The following is a 21,273-nucleotide window of genomic DNA, read 5'->3' on the forward strand; positions in this document are numbered from 1 at the left end:
GCCAGCACTGCCTGCCGTGTTGAGCTGATATGGCACACGCAGTTATGAGTTTGTGGGAAGCATCAAAAAGATGAATGCGCAAAGTGTATCGAAAAGAATAAACTTTGCCAGGCCTGTATAAAAAAACATCCCTTTGAAGATGAACCATGTTGTACTCGAGTTACAATTCATTTCAAAAGATCATCCTTACTGTTTGTCTTTTAGTGATGAAAAATGTTCGTCATAGGTACAGTGCTTTATTGACAGAGCAGATAAAAGCAGCATTATGATGTATGTTTTGTTGTTAATCAAAAACAATGCGAGAAACACTCACACGAATTCGCTGTCATTTTAATTGTGCCAAATTCTACATTGTCTTCATGCATTATATTATCGTATTGTCAAGATGATAAGAGAGACTGTCCCCCTCCCCAGTATTATAAATCAAACGATGGGGGATTTCCTCTTATGATCTAATATGTCTGTGTGTGTCACAAGAATTGTATAACTTTATTGACACTTCACACGTTTGTGGTGCATTTTTCACTATTGTGCTTCTGTGACATCATCCATTATGGCTTGTCCTCTCTTTGACAACTTAATTAATTTCCCTTTTTCGTGAAACGCTACGAACGGCACAGGTGTGTCTGTGCAAAGTACACGTAACGGTGGTGTCCTGGACCCAACTTCTTGAACTTCTTGTCAGTTCGCCTCCGAGCGATGGCTCATTTGGCCTTCCGAGCACGGGTTGTTTTCTTTGCAACCTAAGAACTCAATATTTAGCAGTGGTCGTACTTGGGGCAACCGAAGGTTAGGGTCCTGCATGCAGGCTTCCTTTAGCTTTGGTGCAACTAAAATAGATACTGTACTCTCCATTCCCTTTGGCCCCGCAAACCGCAGGCTAATTGCCGAGAAATGGAAAAGAAAAATATTTTGGGTTGAGGTTACTGACCACGGTAATGCACGCACATGTCTCGTGAGCGCGTGCGCTCACACACAGATGCACAGAATGCACTCTGTAAGAAAGTGCAATATTGTAGTCATTTTACAAGTTGCTTTGCTTGTTTGATGTATGTTCTTTGACTGCTTAGGTGTGGTCAAAAACCAGCAACACCAAAATATCCATCAAACGAGAATAAGATGTTGTCTTCAGATGATATGGTCTGGGAGCTGTTGAAAGGGCTTACCTGCATCAAGTAAAAGCTTGGCCTTCTCTGGTGAATCTGTAAGCCAGCAATAAACAAACCATGCAAAAGTCCGTTACAAACTGAAGGTTGGCCAGATCGAAGCCACATTATGCCGCTGAAACTTATTTTAGTTTACGCAAATGCCCAGCGCATTAAAGCATTGTAGCACGTACGATATACAGCAAATGATCTGATGCATGAGTGGAGCACTATCCACAATGTGCCATACGTACAGACGCATCACTGGTCACAATCATTATCTGAAACAATGTCGTATCTTGTTTGTCAAGAGAGATGAACGCTGGTCCACTGTCGTGAGAGAAAGACGATGCTTGGAACTTGGCTTGTCTGATGTATACTTACTGCACTATGCATGATGCAAGTGGCTCACAACAGCAGGCAGGAGCTGGTTGGCTGCCTCACATACGATGGAGAACTTTTAGATTACAACTCAACTTTCTTCGTGAGAAAGCTTGATCCGGTTCGAGTGGCCTCAATTTGTAACACAACCTGAGCCAATCAGAAAGAAGTAAGGGCAGCAGGAACTGATGCAATCTCCAGAATTTGCTAAATCTCCATAACTTGTACCCACATTTAAAGTCCCCAAAAAAACAAACAAAACTAAATTATGATTAAACAAAGGGGGGTATGGATTGTTTGGCGAAAGATTATGGATGATTATTGGGGGAAATAACCCAAAGTAAAACGTTTTTGTTCTCATTTAAATCACAATTTCTTATTGTTTTAAACTTGAAACTTAAAGGCAATAATCGTTTGTGAACTGTTTCAAATAGCTAAATTAAACAGAATTATGTGAAGGAATGGACATAGCAATTGATCTGATAACACCGTATGTGGGGTTTTTTTTTTGCCAACAGATGCCGATGAGTGCACACTCTTTAGCCAGGAGTTGTGCCGAGACAGCCTCTGTGTGAACACGCAGGCTGACTACGAGTGCTACTGCCGCACCGGGTACTTGTACGACCGGCGCAGGCTGCACTGCGTGGGTGAGTCACATCACCAGCCGATGTCGCGCAACTGTGCTTTTATTTCTCATTATACACTGCCTCCCCCTCCGTGTGTTCAAGGTCTCCTCACAATCAATGATATTGTCGGCTCTCATGTTTTAGACACTGGGAGTTGAAAGATGGTTTGTGGTCTGAGCAGTAATGAATGCACACGTACCTATCCTAAATAGAACCCCGATCAGAGCACTGTTGAATGCCAGCAGACAATGGGCAAACGTGATTCAACGTGTGCTTTCATGGGTAAATGGCATTAGTATTTAATGTACACGCAGATATTAGCACAGTGAGTCGTGCATTGAGCTATGAATCCAGTGACCTTAGTTTGGGAAGGCCTTGATCCAACCGTGGATTGACAAAGGCCTGCAAATTACGTATGAGCCCAGTTAAGATTAATAAAGGCCTGTGAATTAATTACTTACTATTGATGAAGAGCTGTAATTATTATTATGATCATTATGCGTACTCTAGACAGTGTACTCTACATTGTAAACAGAGATATGTGCCCTTGGCCCTCTGGAAAAGTCATACACTAAAAAAAGGAAGCTTAAGAAAATTTGAAAAATGCCCAAAGGTTATTTAAGAAGCGTTGCAATTATAGAAGGGTTAACAAGATCACGTTGGTGGTCATGGAAATGTTCTACTTCAGTGCCCCCTTGGTGTGTGTGTCCATTTTTACAAGTCGGTTCTGGCCCATCTGGTGTGTACTTATCCCCTCCCCCCCCCCCCCAGACTTTGCCCTGGCTGTTGAGTGCGCTGTTAATTTGGAAAAAGAAATTCACCTAAATGTTAGGGCGTGTGGAATTTAACCCAAAAGTGGCCCAGCCACTGATTTATTCAATGACGGCTGTGTTCATCTGTGGCTGCCATTGGCCATGATACGCGATACTGACTATTGTATTCGTGAATATGCGTGCCTAACAAAAAAATTCGATTGCAGAATGCAAGGAATTGTAAGCACAATTAAGGGCCAATTAAAGACAAATTAAAGCCATGTGGATGAAAGCTTTCTCATATCTGTGGATATTGCTGTATAGTCATAAAATACCCTGTGGGATTTTTGCATGAAAATGTTCAACATTTTAAATCATTATCAGCCATGCGAAAGAAGTTCAACATCTATGCTCAATCCACTGCAGGATGGCTTTTCCAAGCCTCTGCCACATCTCACGATCCTAATAATCCACCTCGTATCGGATTTCATAACTCCTTCTCTTTGGTTGGCGTCCTCTCTGGCACGTTCCAATACCCTGGCTGCCGCTCCATTATTGTTCTTGACCATCAGCCACGATCCCATGCAGCGAAGTGTCTGCCAATGGTCAGGAAAAAACATATTAAAATATGATTGCTTTAATTTGTGTGTTGATTTGGCTTTTCAGCAATTCGAGATTCAATTTAGTTTTCCCCTTACACGATATAATCATTCAAGCATGGTAAGTCGGAGTGTGCATGCGAGTGTTTTGTAATTAGTTTACACAACCCATGCGGTCACTCGAGGTGCTGCATTGCACCATGATGTAAACAAGAAAAGGAATTGACTTTTTTATCGGATTTATGAAAATCATTGAGATGACGAAGGGGATGGGAAATCGCTGTGGACCCATTACAAGATGCAACCCTGTAATTGCTTGCTCACACGATTGCTGCCAGAAAGGCCTCCAATGTGTAGAGCTCTGAAGAGCCCCGCTGGGGAGTATCAAGAGGGGTGCATCATTACAGGCCGAGTGGTACGATTCCCTTTGTCTGTTTGTAGATTATGTAAAAAAAAATTACGTGGACAAAAAATGCAGATAAAAATTCACTACCAGTCATATTGTAGACACAAAAACACGAAACATCTTGGTCAGCTTCAGTTTTGGAGCATCTTATTATCCTTCAGGGTGGAGCGGTGGCACAGTGGTTAGCACACTGCGCTGTGAACTCGGTGACAAGAGTTTACTTTCTGGCCACGACTAATACGAGTGGCGAGTGATATCTGAACTGGAAGCTCCCCCCTCCCACCACTTCACCAATGTGAACTGACCAGTTTGGTGAAGTTTGGTCAAACAACCCCCACGTGGATTGACAAAGGGCTGTACGTTATAATTTGTTAATTATTGACCGGCACCCATGAGAGAATGATTTAATGCAATGTCTCTTGGACAAAGTGTTTATATATGAGAAATGAGGACATTTGCGTGGTGATCCACGTCATATGCCACTTGCGTTCGTCATCGGCAATTTTCACAGAACAGCTGTCAACACCCAAACTGCAATCGAAGGGACACGTGTGGCAACCTCGAGGTAGAATCCCAGTGTTAACAACAGTAAATTCACGTTTAAAATCTTGTGGATATGTGTGCGTGCACACTGTGAACCCGGTGACCCGAGTTTGATTCCCGTTCATGGCCAGCACCAGTGACGGTTATCTGAACCGGCCAAGGGCCTGCCCTAGGTCGGCGCAGCCTGAAATTAATACCTAGTGCAGTGTGTAAACATCGCCACTGGGGAGACAAAGGCGGTCGGGCGTGGTGCTGGCCCCCCACACCCTCGTGTGCTGTGCCGGCCTTCATAGGTGCTCGCTAACAACACTTGCCCCAACAGTCTGTTGAGGCTGTACGGGAGATCTTTGTCTTCGGTTGACACCTTAGGAGTGCATCTGGGTATGTCCCGTGACCTGCCAGAAAGCCTTGACACTTCACGTGGCCTCAAATTATTACAATAATTAATTATAAATGAACAAGCACTGCATTGACGTCACCGCCACTTTGTGACGCACAGCAGCAGCAGCAGCTGTTGTTGTTGTTGTTGGTTGACAGCTTTACTTCTCTGAGTTCCCCACTTCATGTGTCAAGAAAAGTCCTTGTGGGTGTGTTCAACACAGGCCGACAAGGATTAACAGTGTCCAACCATCTGACCAATCTAATTCTGGATCGTCGGCTGCAGGATTTAAAGATTACTTTGGGAGGGCATCGCATTTGATTTGCCACTGTTTGTTATTCACCATTCCCCTTGGCGAGAGGTGCTCCATTATGAAGTCTGTAGCCATACGCATCTTGTTTGTCAGACGTTGAACAGGGTAGTTGCTCACTTGCAGTAATTGGTCCCAAGGAAGTGTGCCTGCACGCCTGCTTTATTTCACTGGTCGGTTGGCATCCACAGCTCAATAAACGGCCTCTCATGAAGAAGCCCCTCTACCCTGTTGGAAAGAAAGTGACCGTGGCCCTCGTGCTTATTTATACTCACACACGCGCATCGTCTGATTTATTTCGATGAAGGTGCTCTGTGTTTAAACTCTCAAATTCAATGCAATCTTTCTTTACTGGCGTGAGGTTATGCGTTTTTTATCGCATGTCACATTATACAATAGAAATTCGTGATAATAATAAATTCTAGAGAGCTAAACAATAACATTCAGGCTTTCATCTAAGCATCATACATTTGCTTATCTCATGAAGATGTTATAAGGGGCCACCCTGTGCTTGATCTCCTGTAAGCACTTAATTATTTTAGCAGAAGTTACCATCAAAGGCTGGCTTAGAATGCCGCTTCATAGGATCCAGGAGGAGATTGTGATCGTGTAACAGATTGGAGGAGCATGCAGCATTGGTTGGCAAAGTCTATAGCAGTTTAAGACCAACAGCATCACATTCTCCCTGAGGCTCAATAGAGGCCATGCGTTCCCACTACACAGCAGGGAGCGGTGGTGCAGTGGTGAGTACATTCCGCTGTTAAACCGGTGACCTGAGTTCAATTCCTGGTCCTTGCCCTTCCCTAATTTGTACTGGTCTACATGGTGAAATAAAAGTCAAATAAACTAGACTATTTTTATTTGACCAGGTTAGGCCATCTGAATTTCATTTTTAAAAAATCAAAAGCGCCCTGGCTGCAAATGATAGCTCGATGAAGTGGCTCATCACGTGGGAGGGAGAAGCCGGAGGACCCCGAGAAAAATCCACACGACCACGCGGAGAACTTGCAGACTCCAAACACACAGCAGGCGGCAGGGTCAGAATGGAACGCACGACCTCCTGCATGCCAGGCCAAGTAGTTAAAATCTCGCCACCGTGGAAACCAAATGCTCCCATGACCCCACAAAGTGAGGAGGCCTGAATCCAATGAGTGAATTGCCTGTTGCTAAAATTTTATTTAACTAATTTTAGTAATTTGTATAAGGTCCGATAGGTGCTAGGTAAAGTCTCTACCAGATGTTGATAGAGAGTGAGTATTTAGTGTACACTGTTTACCTAAATGTTTGATGTTGGGAAGCCATCTTCCAGTAGTGGCTTGGCAAAGGGCTATACATGAATTATTATTATTCAATTTAAGAAACATAAGAATAGGCACTTCACAATGTACCACCCCCGCTGGGAGTGACTCATCCTCTTTCCAGACTTGAATCAAGTTTTGATGGATTTTTGTCTCGTTTTGGCTTTCTCATTTTTATTGTTTCTTGTATCCATATATGTTGAACTTTCACACTGTACGTAGACAACCATCCGAATGGAGGTGCGGTGGAAGGACAACAAACAAATCACAAAAAGTAGTAGTTGTTGCTGCGCGTATTCTCAAGAATTATTTCTCGTTTGTACCGCTGCAAACTAATTAAGTCTGGATTCATGAACATGAATATTTATTATGCATTAAGTTCTTTCAGAAATCTGTCACTGAATACTCAGCCTGTACCAATCTTTATGCTTAGAAGAGCTGGGATTTGTAGCCATATTAACCTTGTGATCCATAAATTATAATATTTATGAAAAAAACAATATTATTTTGAGTGTTATGAGTCAAAAGCAGCAACTCTCCCTCCTCCCCAAAAGCAGCCATATAAATAATGCCATAAATGTGTCGCAAAAAATAAATAAATAAAAACATCTATGATTTATATTGGTCACGAAAGCCTACGCGTTAAACTAGATAATACCAGTCTCCCGCAGTGGAGATGATGCACGAGGGGGGCACAAATGTTGTGAACACACTGGCGGTTTTTAACGAGAGCCCATCGCCATCTGTGCCTCAGACGTGGACGAGTGTGAGAACAGCCAGAGCTGTGTGGACGGGCAGTGCTACAACAGCGAGGGCAGCTACAGCTGCTACTGCAGCGCACCGCTCACGCTCGACCACACTGGCCGGCGCTGCGTCAACCGCACGGCTTCCTCCTCGGGTGACGATCTCCTTTCTCGTCGTCAAGTTCATTGTTGCCATCGCAGTCGTCGTCGTCACCATCATCGGCATTAGCAGCGTCATCATCAGCAGGAGCAGCATCATGATTAGCAGCTCGTGCAGTAGCATCATCAGTAGCATCGTCATCATCATCAGCAGCAACAACAGCAGTAGTAACAGCATCTGCATTGATATAATAGTCTTCATCAACGTCAATGTTGTCATCATAATTGTCTCATCATTATCATGACCATTGTCATCAACAACATCAGCATCAACAGCAGCAGCAACATTTGCATATTTCTTATATGATCATTGCCCTTCTCCGGATTACATTCAAACTTGCTGAGTGCAAGCGAGCGAATGAGATTCACGGCTCTTTGGTGTGTGTTTTATATCCGCTCTCATGTCGATGTCCCATTCGCCTGTCAACTCGTTGCTGCTCCGATGATATCTCTCCGTGCAGATGTCTTTTTGGACATCTGCTGGAAGGAGGTGTCCCAGGGAGTGATGTGCAGCAAGCCCGTCGCGGGCCGCCAGACCACCTACACCGAGTGCTGCTGCCTCTACGGCGAGGCCTGGGGGCCCGAATGTGCCTTCTGCCCACCCAAAACGTCCGGTGAGCCTCACAACTATTCACTCGTTCCACATCAGCTCAGAGTGTGTTGCTTCCGTTATTTTTCGCACTCATTACACACAGAGTTCTTACAACAAACGAACCACCGATTCCTTGCTGGTCTCGTCGAGGAACATAAACCATCGCGCAAGCCTCTGCTCAAGGAACGCTTTGTATGTATGTATGTTGAATCTTGACTGCAGGAATTCATATTCTTTGGGTCTTTCGGTAAAGTCACGTAGATAGAAGAAAAAATAATAACAATAATATAATAAAAATGAAAATAAAGTGATTAAAAAAGATTATTTACAAAATTATATTATTTTTTATTCACTTTATTGAAAATTGTATTTTCATTATTTATTGTAATTATTTTTTCTATCTACTTTACTTTACTGAAAGACCCAAAGCATTTGTACGTTGAACTTCTTTCGCCCCATACGTAGCCGACCGTGCTAATCAGAGGTGCGGGGGCAGGACAACAAGCTAAACACTAAAAACCGTTCTCAAGAAATTAAATTTCAATCGAGATGATTTAAAAGTGCATAGTTTCAGTGGCTTTTTAATATCGGAAGGAAGAGCGTTCCAGACGGCCGCAGAAGCTCATCTGAATCCACACGATGCAGTGATCGTCTTTGTTCGATGGCCAGCCAAAAGCCGCTGCTGTTGCTGCGAGGATGAGCGGAGTTCGCGTGATGGTTCATTGCTTCTGTTCGGTCAGAGTAGATAGCTTCCGTTAATTTTTGCAATCATTACACACAAAGTACTTGCAACAAATGAAACACAATATCTTTCTGATCTCGTCAAGGAGCGTAAACCATCGCGCAAACCATTTTGAGGTGGAGATGCATAACGGGCAATTTGATTTATTTATTTACATTCACAAGTGGTTTAGCTGAGCATGGAAGTTTCCTCTTGATAGCAAGAAGCCTGCATAGCAGTCTACTTTGCAAGAATAGCTGGCCCTAAGTTCACTTTGGAAGAACAAATGACAGCAGGTTGGGCTTTAACCCATGATGTTTGACTATGCTCACCCTACTTTGTGTGTGTGGTTAAAGGCAGCATTAGGTTTCAGTCTCATTAATTCTGAATGGTGAATCAACACTGCACGATGGAGCGTTTGACCTTCAATCGATCTTGCTAAGTAGACAATCACAGCAGACGGGTTTAACAAATGTCTGCACTTCATTACAGACAGAATATACAAGTGTTCTCTATGTGAGTAAGAAAATAGAGACATTCTATTGGCCTGGCCAGAAAGTCACAAATCATTGAAGTGTCCCTTTAATAAATATTGTTACAATGCCTGTGGCTTTCAACTCCGCATTTGCTTATCGTGTAGATATCACAAAAACATCCGTATGGTTCGCGTATATATCATAACAATACTACTAATCTACAACCCTTTTAATAAAATCCACTGCTGGCTGCAGATTTGCGCACACTGTGTCAGTTATGGGATTTTTTTTTTTTTATTTCGCAAACGCTACCACACTGTCCAGTGTGTAGGATGCAGGCGCTGGGTGGGTGGCCTTGGACCAGTTCAGTGATCGCTCGCCACAGACAACATCTGTGGCTGAGAAGTTAACTCATGTCGCTGTGCCGCCGCCACTGCGTGAACAGTTAAATATGTCGGATAAAAAAACTCTTTTCATCTCAATTGAACATGGGGTGTTCGTTGTCCTCCCAGTTGTGTGAGCCAGTGGCATAGTTCCCACATTAATTTGGTGGCAGTGAGTCAATCCATTGAGCAACCTTTCTCAACTCCCAAAATGTGTTAAAAGAACCGTAAGAAATAAGGCATGCCTAATGCGTACACATTTGTAGAAAACAATATTGAAATCTTGCATTAAATGTTTATCTATATGTGTACAATCATTGCATAACTAGATACTGTACATTAAAATGGAATGCTGTACGGATTTTTAAGGATTCTACATTTCTAATTTAAGATGATATTCTGAACAACGGAGAAAGGTCTAAACTTGGGATGCGAATGTTGCACTTGGATGAATGACCCGGTGGTGGGAAGGGAGTGACAGAAAGAACAGCTCAATAAACATCAGGTAAGCTTCAAGATTGAGAGGATGGTCAGTCACAGGCTGAGAAGAAGGGAATGTCTTCATCCTCTTTTTGTCAGAGACAAATATGGGAAAACTGAACCACTGGAGACTTCAACTGAAAAAAAATGTCAATCGATTTTCCATTTTTTAAGAGCTGCGCACAAACGTGAAGTGCCCCGTCAAAGCAAATAATAAAGCCTGCTTCCATTGTGTGATGTTTAAAAATTGTGTCTAAACATTTGCAAGCCCCTCTCTGCATCTGGCCTGCTCAATAGTAAGTCATGGTGATTAATGGCGTGTACTTTGCGAAAGTGATTTTTAAGTGATTCAAGGAAGCTCAATCCGACTCCAAGGAGATGTTTCCGCGCACGGCAGATGCACGGGAACTGTATGAGCATTTGTAAAGATGTTCTTGAATTTTAACAACGGGGGAAAAAAAAATCAGGATTCAAGCTTGTCACTTGATTTCGTAACAACTATTGTTCGACATCAGGATACTCGTTGGATGCATTGCACTTTTAAATGTTTAGTAGAAGTTCTATATTGTGTGGGTGAAGCGGCAGGACAGTGCACTTTATAATGAACATGGTGACCTAGGTTTGATTCCTGCCCATGCCCAAAATCAGTGGAAAGTGTTGTTTGAACAAGTACTGACCCCGCACTGACCAGTGTGGTGAGGTTTAGTGAAACAGCTCCCATGGCCGAATCGGCATTGGGGAGGCCTTCATCCAGCAGTTAATTGACAAAGAGGTGTAAAATATTTAATTTCTAGATTTGCATGTTTAGTTATGATTAAATATTGGAAACGATCGTGTTATAATGAAGAAAATGTATAATAATTCATGATTTTTTGTATTCCAACATCTCTAACAATTACAGAATTGATTTTGTCATTGGTTGAACTTGTAGTCATCGGATGTTGAAATAAAGTGGTGCCCTAAGCCGTATATTTCCACAATAATTGATTACCATGTCGACTTACAAAAATAAAATCGACCCATCACAGGATTCCCACATACCGAGCACAATAAGCAATTGTGTTGAGTTCGGGCGATGTCTAAGAAACAGACGTGTCTTCAGGAATGTTAAGTAAATAATAAAATAGAAAGAAAAACACTGTGATTTGGGTGTTTGCGTTGTTGAGTGGCCAGTCAGGACCTGTCCTATCAAAACTTGGAGGGGTGTAGATATGAAAGTGAGACTGTGTGACCTTTGTGTGTGCACCATGTGCAAAAAAAGGCAAGCCAAGTCTTCACTCCCAACAAAGCTCCATGGTCTTGCCTCTTGTAACTGCACGTAATTACGCGCGCACGCAAAAAGAGAGAGCTTTGTGCGAAAAGCTGGAAACGGTTAATTTTTTTTTATCCTTTAGCCGGTTTCATTTGTTCTAGCTTTCTTGTAGGTTGTCTGCCATCACAGTGCTTTTTAATTGCAGGATATTTTGCACCCTGTAAAAAACTAAGATTAGCACTTGACTGTGGCAGAGAGGTGGGCCACCGTGGGCTCTGACGTGACTTCACAAAATTGAACACGGCGGTTGTTTGCGAGTCCCTCCCACGTGCCTATGCCGAGCGGGCGGTGTGGTGGATTGTTTGGACTATCCGTGTAGAGTTAGTTTAAATGTCCTCCAAAGCAATGGAGCCCTGAAACAACTAAGACTTCGAAGAAATTAACCATTTTGCCATGCATACTCTACCATATATACTATACTCGAGGCCATGTTTACTATACTGCATCACACGCTTTCAGATGCACTTCTGCGGCCGTCTGGAATGCTCTTCCTTTCGATATTTGAAAGCCACTGCAGCTGTGCACTTTTGAATCTAGATTGAAAACTCCTTTCATTCGAACTGCTTTCTGTGTTTCGTTTGCTGTCCTTCCCCGCACCTCTGATTAGTATGGTTGGCTACATACGGTGCGAAAGAAGTTTAACATACATACATACGATGCTCTAATGTGAATACTGTCACCGTGTAATGTTTAGCTCATGTGACTTGAAATCCAGAGAAAAATGGTTCAATTCAAAGTCCATTGCATGGCAGTTGAAACAATGGGTGCATGTTTTAAGTCCACCCTCCTCTGTCTACCCAAAAGTATAAAGGAGTACATCAGATTTAGTAAATCAACGGGTCGTATGTGGTGGGGTAAAGTGTGACTAGCCACTCCCCAACCTTCCCACTTCCAATATGTTTGGCGAGCGTGGAAGAGTAGACCAAGAGACTATCTTACACGCATCACATCAAGAGTGGCGTAAGCACTTGCAGGGCTGTGCCTTGACCTTGTAGGCACTGTAGTTGGGGTCAGGCTCACGCTTTTGCTGAAACAGCCATTGGCACATGAGTGCAAAAAAACAATGACAAGGGAAAATGTTTCCGAGATTGAGACCTAGATCTTAAAATCCCAGTCATAAAAATAGACTGTGATATTTGATTTGCAAAGTCCGGTCTTATATCATGCAAAGTACAGCCTCGGATGTTACATGTGTCCGACACATGTAACATCCGTATCTTAAAACAGCTTGTCACAAGATAATATGGCTTGGTGATTTTCATAAATACTTTCGGGTGGTTGGGTATGCGTGAAATTATTTTTTTATGTAGCGTGGTTCAATAAAACATTTTAGCACCATGACTCAACAGGTTGTTTCTACAGTGATTAATAAAGCAAGTGCCACTTCGCGGAAAGTTGACAGTCATTGACATACTGGCCCCACCATAATAATGTGGAATTTCCAGCATTGGCTAAGAGCCATAGACAGAGAAAAGCATCAGCCAATTGTTCGTTTTGGCATAGCGACTCTCACACATGTTTTGACTGGTATCTCCACGCCGACCGTCGAACTCAGCAAAGTGTTGGATCGCGCAGAGCCTGTACAATTGCAGCTCCACACATCTGTGCAGTAAAGCGTTCACACATGTTTGCCATTCCTTGCCGCGTTGGGATGGCGCATGTCAAACCGGACGCGGCACTTGACGAGTATTTACCGGAATTCTTTTGCGCTGCGCGTTATCCGTTTTGCAAGGGGGGTGGGGGGGCGTTTGGAGGGCTGGTAAAAGGTGTGGACAGTTGACTTCCAGTGAACTGACGGATCGTTTAAAAAACAGAGCCATTCATATGAAGACAAATGCTCCACGGAGCCACCAGAGTTGTTGCTCCAGGACTGAGTAAATGGAGTGCTGAAAAGAATGCATCATCTCCAGTGAGCTGCCGCATTATGTAAGCACTGAGCAACGGGCCTCCTGCAGAACTCAATCTGTGGGTCATGTCCACTGACCTAGAGTTGTATGTGTACACACACAGCTCGTGTTTGTACAAATGTGTATTTTAGTAGGATGTCTTAGACGTTTTGTATTGCTCCGATCAGCAGCACTGCAAGGCTTGTTGGCGTATTGCCATGCCTCCCCTCCTGTTTGCCCAACCCTTGACAATTACCCACAAATAGACATCATAAATTTGGAAACACAAATACATGTGTTCTGATTAGATTCCAAGTCAATCTTTGTAGGGAAGTGTACAATCTATTGCAGATGATAACGCAAAACGTTCAAAAGCTACTTTTCAAGATGTTTAAAAGAATAAAATGTATTTGCACTGCCAATTCAAGTGTTCCATACTCGAGCGTTCATGAACCAGTACGTACTGTAGTGGAAATTCCATATTCATATGACAGGAACCAGTCTATCCATTTAAAACCCACTGTTAACTTATCACAAAGTTGTAATAATTTTATTTACCCTAACCCCTGGGAAATGAACCCACAACCTGATGGAGACTGTATCAGGTGGAGTGTTTGCATGTTTTATAATTGTTAGGCAGCATTGTGACGTATTATTTACAGTGTTTAGTTAGAGTATCTTAGGGCAAACAGGGTCATGCAGTGGTGACAATTGTGATTCACAGCAAGAAGGCCCTGGGTTCGATTCCTGTCCTGGGTGCCCTTCCGCATGGAGTTTGTGTATTCCCTCCCTGCTCAGCATGGGTTTCATCTAGCTTCTCTGGTTTTCCCTCGTAGCTAAAATAAACCAATGTAACTAGTATTGGCCAGACATCCCAATGCATATAAATTACCTGCAATTTATTGAATTTAGATTACACTTAACAACGACAGAATATATCAGCACCCTTCTGAATTGTCAGAAACTCAATGAGGCCTTGTTGGGTTACAAAAAATGCAATAATTATCATGATAAAAATCATTGATCTTTAATCGACTCAAGAGCTTCCTTTTTTCTGCCGATGTCTATTTCCACCATCCCAAATTGTGTGCTTCATTGGAGACGTCATCTTATCCCCGCGCCCTCTACTACCTAACCAGCTGCTTCCCCTTAAACATTAAAACGTGTCCTTTTTCAACCATTGTGCACATCGCCCTCAGGTTCTTGTTAAATTCCTTATCGCCAGATTGTATGGTGTAGCCTTTTGAGAGCGAGTGGCATTCTAACAAAAGTTTTCAAGAAGATGGAACAAACGTTGAAAATTACGTAAACTGGCATTCACAGATGCATGCTGGAAATTATACAGAAAGAGGAACTCATACTGACCCATAGTGGTGCTTGAGCATGACGCAGCGCTAGAATGGACGATGTTGGATGGATGAGGGACTCGTGATGGAATTACAGCCGAAGGAGGGAATGTGCAACATGCCCAACAAGACGACTACTCTGGAGATGGAGCAATGGAATCGGTGTGTGTCATCCCTTCTTTAGGGTGCTTGCTCCATTGTTAGTCTCAAGCACCGGCCTTCATCTAGCCATGTGCCCTGCTCAATCTCACATCTCTTAACAAACAATTGGATGATCGTTGTGTTACGATTGCTCATGTTGATTTCGCGCTTGCTTTAGCACTCACAGCGAGAGGTCTGCAGATGTATTCATGTTCAGTGACTCGTGACCATACACTGCTCCGATTGTGCATCTGTTAATTTAATTGCCCTTGTTTATACACTTTAGTTACATTGTCGAACTTGTGTTATTGTTGTAGTCGTATTTTATTATTATTGTTTTTAAAGAGATGGTTAGCCCATCTTCGAATGTCTTTTCTCGAATTCTGACGGTAATGTTTGCCAAGAGAAATAAAGCCTCGCGAGGAAATTTTGGATGCAGGAAAAACCAAGAGGGACCGTCTGAGAAACGCAATACGACAGGATGTATTCAGAGGGGTCTAAAAATCAACGCAAATACAGAGAACAGATTTTACTCGGAGTGGACATGTAGAACCTCATGTGTAACATTTCAAGCTGGCTCGCTGCAGTGGCCTGTATTTCACACAATGCAAAGTGCGCTTTGCCTTTCGGAACTTTTACAAATGAATGCGAAGGGAACATCGCTCGAAGATCTGCTCGGACAGGTCAGAGACCGATTACCCCGACGACCATCGCTTGGCAAACCTTGCGACTTGGCAATTTCACAGCAAATTCTGAATTATGCACAAGTCACCGACCCTGCCTCTCCAAAGTGTTCATTGACAAGGTGCGCGCAGCCATACCTGGCAAGACAACATATATGCTTCATATTTAATTTAGCCTTTTCCTCAATTTTATTACATTGTTTTGCTTTCATATTCACGTCATGAGAGCCAGCATCCATGTGGAACTTTGATAGAGCAACGTGTCGCCTCACATGGTGTTCGAGAATAACCTCTGCAAGAAGGAGATATCACAAAAGTATCACTGCATTCCTTCAAATAGTAGTCAAACTGATACGTTTGTTTTTCTCACAGCTGGAATTTATCCAAACTAAGTGAAAAAACAAATGTTATATGATGGGATTTTTTTCATAGTTATTGGAATCCAGGCTAAGCCCATCAACTCATACACTTGAAAACTTGGCTGGGTTAGCACCCTAGAGATTTCACAGAGGAATGAGTATTTACCAGGTGGTGCCTAAATAAGCTACCAGCAGGATTAGTCAGACATTGTGCGGATAAGCACGGTTGGCTATGTACGGGGAAAAGAAGTACTACATACATACGTCACCACACTGCTTGTGCCAGGCCAGGTGCACTCTGAGGCTATGCAAAGTGTTGAAGGCTTGTTGTGACAGGTCACGGGACAGACCCAAGGTGCCATGTGTTGACTAACCGAGATGTCTGGCAGATGCACCAGCTGTGCCCCCTACTTGCGCCAATTCGCTGCATTTTCGCCGCCCGGCGCTCCGCTCGTTGTTGCGTGACGTCACTCCTCTCATGCCAAATAACACACGGCACAACCCGCAAACACGTCGGAGAGATTTTCAACTGCAACCGCAACCGCGAAAACCGACAGTAATATATCCTAGAGTTCCGTCACCTTGGTCACAATAACGAAAAACGACTTTCATCCTGAATAATTCGGCGATCGTTCCAAGCAAGTGCGGCGTTGGATTCACATGAACGTTTTTTTTCTCCCTGTGTCTCTCTCTCGCTCCCTCCCGTGACCTCGGCCCGCCGCCCCCCTCTCTCACCCTTTGCTGCAGACGACTACCTCACGCTGTGCAACATCCGCATGCGCGCCGAGGCGCAGACCTTCGAGGAGCCTCACTTCGGCGAGCAGTACCCGTTCGAGCCTCACCTCCTGCCGGACGAGCGTGGGGATTTCCCGCCCCAGACCGGGGCGCTGGGCCACCTGCCCTTCCGCGGGCTCACGGAGGTGCAGCCGTACCCCCCCGGGCAGCAGGAGAACGCCGGCCACGACCTGATGCCCGGCATCTTGCCGCTCTACTCCACTGACGATTGTGAGTGCCGCTGTACATATATATATATACCACCAAATATACACATATATACCATGCATATACATATATACACGGTATTCCCTCGTTATTTGCGAGGGTTACATTCCGGAGATGCTCGTGAATTGCAAATTTCGCGGATAATGATATTGGCCTACGAAAACCTATCTTTTAAATTAATTACCTTATTTAAATACGTAATTAAGGTATTAAATACATGAAAATGATCTCATTATATCTCATCTCTCAACACATTCATCTCATCACTGGACATCATTACTTTCTCACATCACATTCTCTCTCATCACTTACCTTCTCACGCCTCTCTCAATTCAGTTGTGTCGAGTTCGAGATGCGATTCGTGGATAGCCAAATTCGCGGATAGCAAGGTCGTGAATAAGGAGGGAAGACTGGAAACAGAAATACTGGACGTCATCGTGTTCCTGCAGCGTCAATAAAGATTATGATTATGACATACACATGTCGTGAGTTCAACTGAGTCGCAGACGTACTCTTGGAGGCAACACATTTATTTAAATCTTGACTTAAAGCTTTCGTGACTGCAGGAATTCATACTAAGATAATACATTATTATATTATTTTTCTATCTACGTGACTTTACTGAAAGACCCAAAGAGTATACATTTATTCAGCACTAACTCACAGGGTAACTACCCCTTAACAGAATAACAACCTATGGTGGTGACCACCAGGCTAACTACACTAATTACATCGTAACTGGTACGTTTTCCAAAACTGCTCACCCAATCATGCGCACGCTCACCTCTTAGTGTTGTCAATAAGTGGGAATGTGGGTGCAGTCCACGCCTGGGTGGACTTAGCCTTGAAAAGTATGAAAGACACAGCCTAATGATGTCAGTGTTGGGGAAGTCACACGTGGTACCGACCATAATCATCCTTTCACTCCTTGTTTGTAACGCCGGCTTTCGTGGACTGATCGTGAACAGTAGTAGCCTCTTTTATTTTAAGCATGGTCGTGATTCTTATAAATCCTTACCTGAGTCGCACTCCGATGGGTATTTGGGTTGTACCTTGTTTTGGTGAATTGAGTTCCTGAAGAAGCTCACAGGAGCGACACGTCGAGCATTGTGCCTAACAGAATCAGAATCTTTATTCCGACTGGAGAAACGCGATGATCTATGGAGCTCTTTCCCACAGATGTCCGGTAGGGACGGGTCAGCAGGTTCACAACACCGCAGTGCAACCCGAAAACACATCGGAGAGCCGCACAACACAACCGTGAACACCTTCCATTTTACTCTCTCAGAAGGAGTTGTTTCATGACGAGCACTGGCTTCCTCTTTGTCTTGACACATCCTCTTGTCGGCCCGCGAACCCACAGACAAGTACAACCGATACGAGGGGCTGCAGGCGGAGGAGTGCGGCATCGCCCACGGCTGCGAGAACGGGCGCTGCGTGCGCGTGCCTGAGGGGTTCACGTGCGACTGCTACGAGGGCTACCGCCTCGACACCTTGAGCGTCGTTTGTGTCGGTGAGCCATGGACATTCATATTTGATTCATATTTTATTCATATTTTATTCATATTTAACAGTGAACATTTATTGAGTGTTTTTTTATGAATGTAGGACCTTATTTAATAAGCTTGAGGTTTCATAACAACCACTGCCTCCCCCTCTTGGATGTTTCCACATCATGCACCATTCTCACTTTCATCATCATTATCATTAATTTAACATTGCCATCATTATTATCATCAAACAAAAGCCGCCATTGTTATCATCGAGATGAAACTGTCGTAATTGTTACCGTAGTTCTTATTGTTGTCATCATCCTTGTTGTCATTGTCACATTCATTATCGTTAAACCAACATCATTGTCTTTGTCATCGTTAAACTGAATGTTGCCATCATCACCTTCATAAAACAACATCCTCATTGTCCATAATTATAATCATCATCATCACCATAATCACATGACCAACGTGATCACCATCATCATCGGTGTCCTTGCATGTGTGTTAAAGAAAGATCTGAAACTAGCCCAGAAGATCTTTTTAAAATATATTTAACCAATTACGAGTGATGACAAGGATTGCAACATTTTTGAGGACAGCGACAACGGATCTACCAAGTCCGGTACACATTGAGAGAAGGCACGCCAGCAGCGATTGAGCGTCATTTTAGCCGAGCGATAACTTTTGACTTTGACGTGCCGTTCACTTCCCGCTCTCTCGCGTCAACCTGCTCCTCCTGTGACCTTCAGATGTCGACGAATGCGAGGAGCAGAATCCTCGAGCACAGCTCTGCAGCAACGGTCACTGCGTGAACACGGACGGCTCGTACCGCTGCGTGTGCCGTCCGGGATACGCCGCCCTGCCCCAGCAGCCCAACGCGTGCGTGCCCGTGCTGCGGCACCCGCTCCCGTTCCAGTAGGCCGCTGGTCGTCTCCTCTTCCGGCCACCGAGCCCCGACGGGAACCCGCCGGCTTGCCAGACAGCTTAGATCAGTTTGGCAAGCTGGCCAGCCAGTGAGCCCGTGAGCTAGCCAGCTACGCAGTTGGCACCCCATGCTAGGCAGACTGATAGACAGACGTTCTGTCTGCAAGTAATTCGGCGGTCTCGCCAGGAGACCTGCAGGTAAGCCAGGCTGCGAGCCAACCTGTCAACCGGCCACATGCAAAGCAGTGTTTCATGTTCAGATTCATTGGGGAGGGTAGGGGGGGAGGCAGGGGGAGGGCTTGGTTTGAGGATGCTGGTCGTGGGGTTTATTGGGCAAGGGAACTTGTGGCAGTATCAACGCAGTCAGTGTTCTACATTTATTGTATATAATTATTAAAATGTGCATCTCTATAGTTACAAATTCCAACAGTTTATATTTGAGCTCGGGAAAAGGGGCAGTGCTTAAAATGTACTTGGCCGAAATGCTGTTGATGCGTACTAATGGCCGAGATGCTAATAGCAAGCGAGTCCCTTTTGGGATTTAATTTGGTCCATTTCGCGTTTTCCAGTTCATCAAGAAGGTCTGCTTCATGGCATAATTTAAATGCGAGCAGCGTTACGTTGCGAATTAACAGCGCTCGCCGATAATGCAGAAAACGCGTTGTGGACTACGCTACCTATTATGGTGTGAAATCGCTGCAGACCCACAGGCAGGCACCGGTAAAGTAACGATATAGTCAGCAATGAAGACCCAAAGTCATCTGTCATCGGTTTCGTACAACTGGTATTACAAAAAGTAAAACAACAACAACAACAACAGCAAGATACCTGGATGTTCCTGTGAACATACCATTACATGTTTTTTTATCAGCAGGAGTCAGTGAGGACTTTTAATATTATTGACATGAAGCACAGAAACAAGCTTTTACGAACAGTGATTAAGTAACTTGGGGATTATATCACATACAACCGCTTTACACGTTAAGAACATTTTAAAGGCATAGGTCAATGAATGTTTATTGTGATCTGTTCGTGACATGTCAAAACAAGATCAAAACACATTGACTATTATAATGCCAGAAAAATTAGTTTTTACAAAATGAATATCAGAGCTATTTTGTTTGTATAGAAGCTTTATAATGAGACACTGTAAATATATTCTAAATATCACAGGGACATCATCAGGGTTTATTGCATAATGATGGTAATTTTAATATTTTCATGAATACTGATTTCATGTTTTGTCAGCAAATAATTTGGTTCCATTGGAGTATATTATATCGCCCCCATCTTAAGTAACCATGATAATGTTATTGTTACTAAAAAAATAAAGTATATATCATTCAAATAGACTTAATGTATTTTCAGTTTAAGTAGCTTAGGGCCATTGAACATTGAATTTCATCTCAAAATTCAACACGTCAAATTATTTTCTCAAAACAATGGATAAAGCATTTTTTTACGTACTCGCAAATTAACCTTTTCCCATTCCGATACGTCTGCAAGTTACAGGGTGGGTCCCGTTAGCATTAATTTTACTTAGAAAGGCATAGTACTCACCACAGAGAACTGTAGCGACACAACCACACTCTATAAAAGCTAGCGCCAAACTGTGCCACACCACCTCCCTCATGGCCTTTTACTTCCGATTCCGTACACGTCCGAAGACGTCATCGGAATGGAATTGGAAGAAAAAATGATGACATGACGTGTACATCATTCGAATGGGAAAGGATTAAGAACCTATATTTGATTTCCGTGCATCATCTTCCTTTTTAGTTCTCTCCCATCGTCGTTTCGAGATGATGGGGCTCGAATAAGATCTCACCACCTGCTCCTGTCTCCCACCAGCTTCACGGCTTCCTTTACTTGTCACCCGCTTTGTGTCAGAGACAATTTACCACCGAGTCAATTCAGTGCATTTTATTTTTTGCCATTCATTATGTTGTATTACCTTGCTGATCTCGTCTTGGAGCATAGACCATCACGAAAACTTCGGTCATCCTGCACCTCCGATAAGCATGCTTGGCTACATTCGGTGCAAAAAAAGTTCAACATACATACATCCTCGCAGCAGTGGCTAGCCATCGAACAAAGACAGTCACTGCATCGCGCGCTTACAGATGCGCTT

General features: G+C 43.6%; 1 protein-coding gene and 1 long non-coding RNA gene across 4 annotated transcripts in view; one reads left to right on the plus strand and one right to left on the minus strand.

Moving 5' to 3' along the window:
* The window catches only part of LOC133342441 (latent-transforming growth factor beta-binding protein 1-like), a 131,459-nt gene extending 111,260 nt beyond the window's left edge, over positions 1 to 20,199 (plus strand). For all 3 annotated transcript variants that reach the window (XM_061551632.1, XM_061551630.1, XM_061551633.1), the window contains 6 exons: positions 2,045 to 2,173; positions 7,194 to 7,337; positions 7,803 to 7,955; positions 16,468 to 16,725; positions 18,086 to 18,235; positions 18,968 to 20,199. In XM_061551632.1, the coding sequence (XP_061407616.1) occupies positions 2,045 to 2,173; positions 7,194 to 7,337; positions 7,803 to 7,955; positions 16,468 to 16,725; positions 18,086 to 18,235; positions 18,968 to 19,137 (1,004 nt within the window). In that variant the 3' untranslated portion in view covers positions 19,138 to 20,199. The remainder of the gene's footprint in view (positions 1 to 2,044; positions 2,174 to 7,193; positions 7,338 to 7,802; positions 7,956 to 16,467; positions 16,726 to 18,085; positions 18,236 to 18,967) is intronic.
* LOC133342442 (uncharacterized) lies at positions 1,066 to 16,192 on the minus strand. The gene is made up of 3 exons (XR_009755130.1): positions 16,095 to 16,192; positions 3,379 to 3,500; positions 1,066 to 1,202 (listed from the first exon to the last, which is right to left on the minus strand). It is a non-coding gene; the product is annotated as an uncharacterized LOC133342442 (long non-coding RNA).
* Positions 20,200 to 21,273: the final 1,074 nt, after the last annotated feature.

The sequence above is a fragment of the Lethenteron reissneri genome, chromosome 14, assembly GCF_015708825.2.
Source record: "Lethenteron reissneri isolate LAM-NWPU_2019-01 chromosome 14, ASM1570882v1, whole genome shotgun sequence".
Lineage (NCBI taxonomy): Eukaryota > Metazoa > Chordata > Hyperoartia > Petromyzontiformes > Petromyzontidae > Lethenteron > Lethenteron reissneri.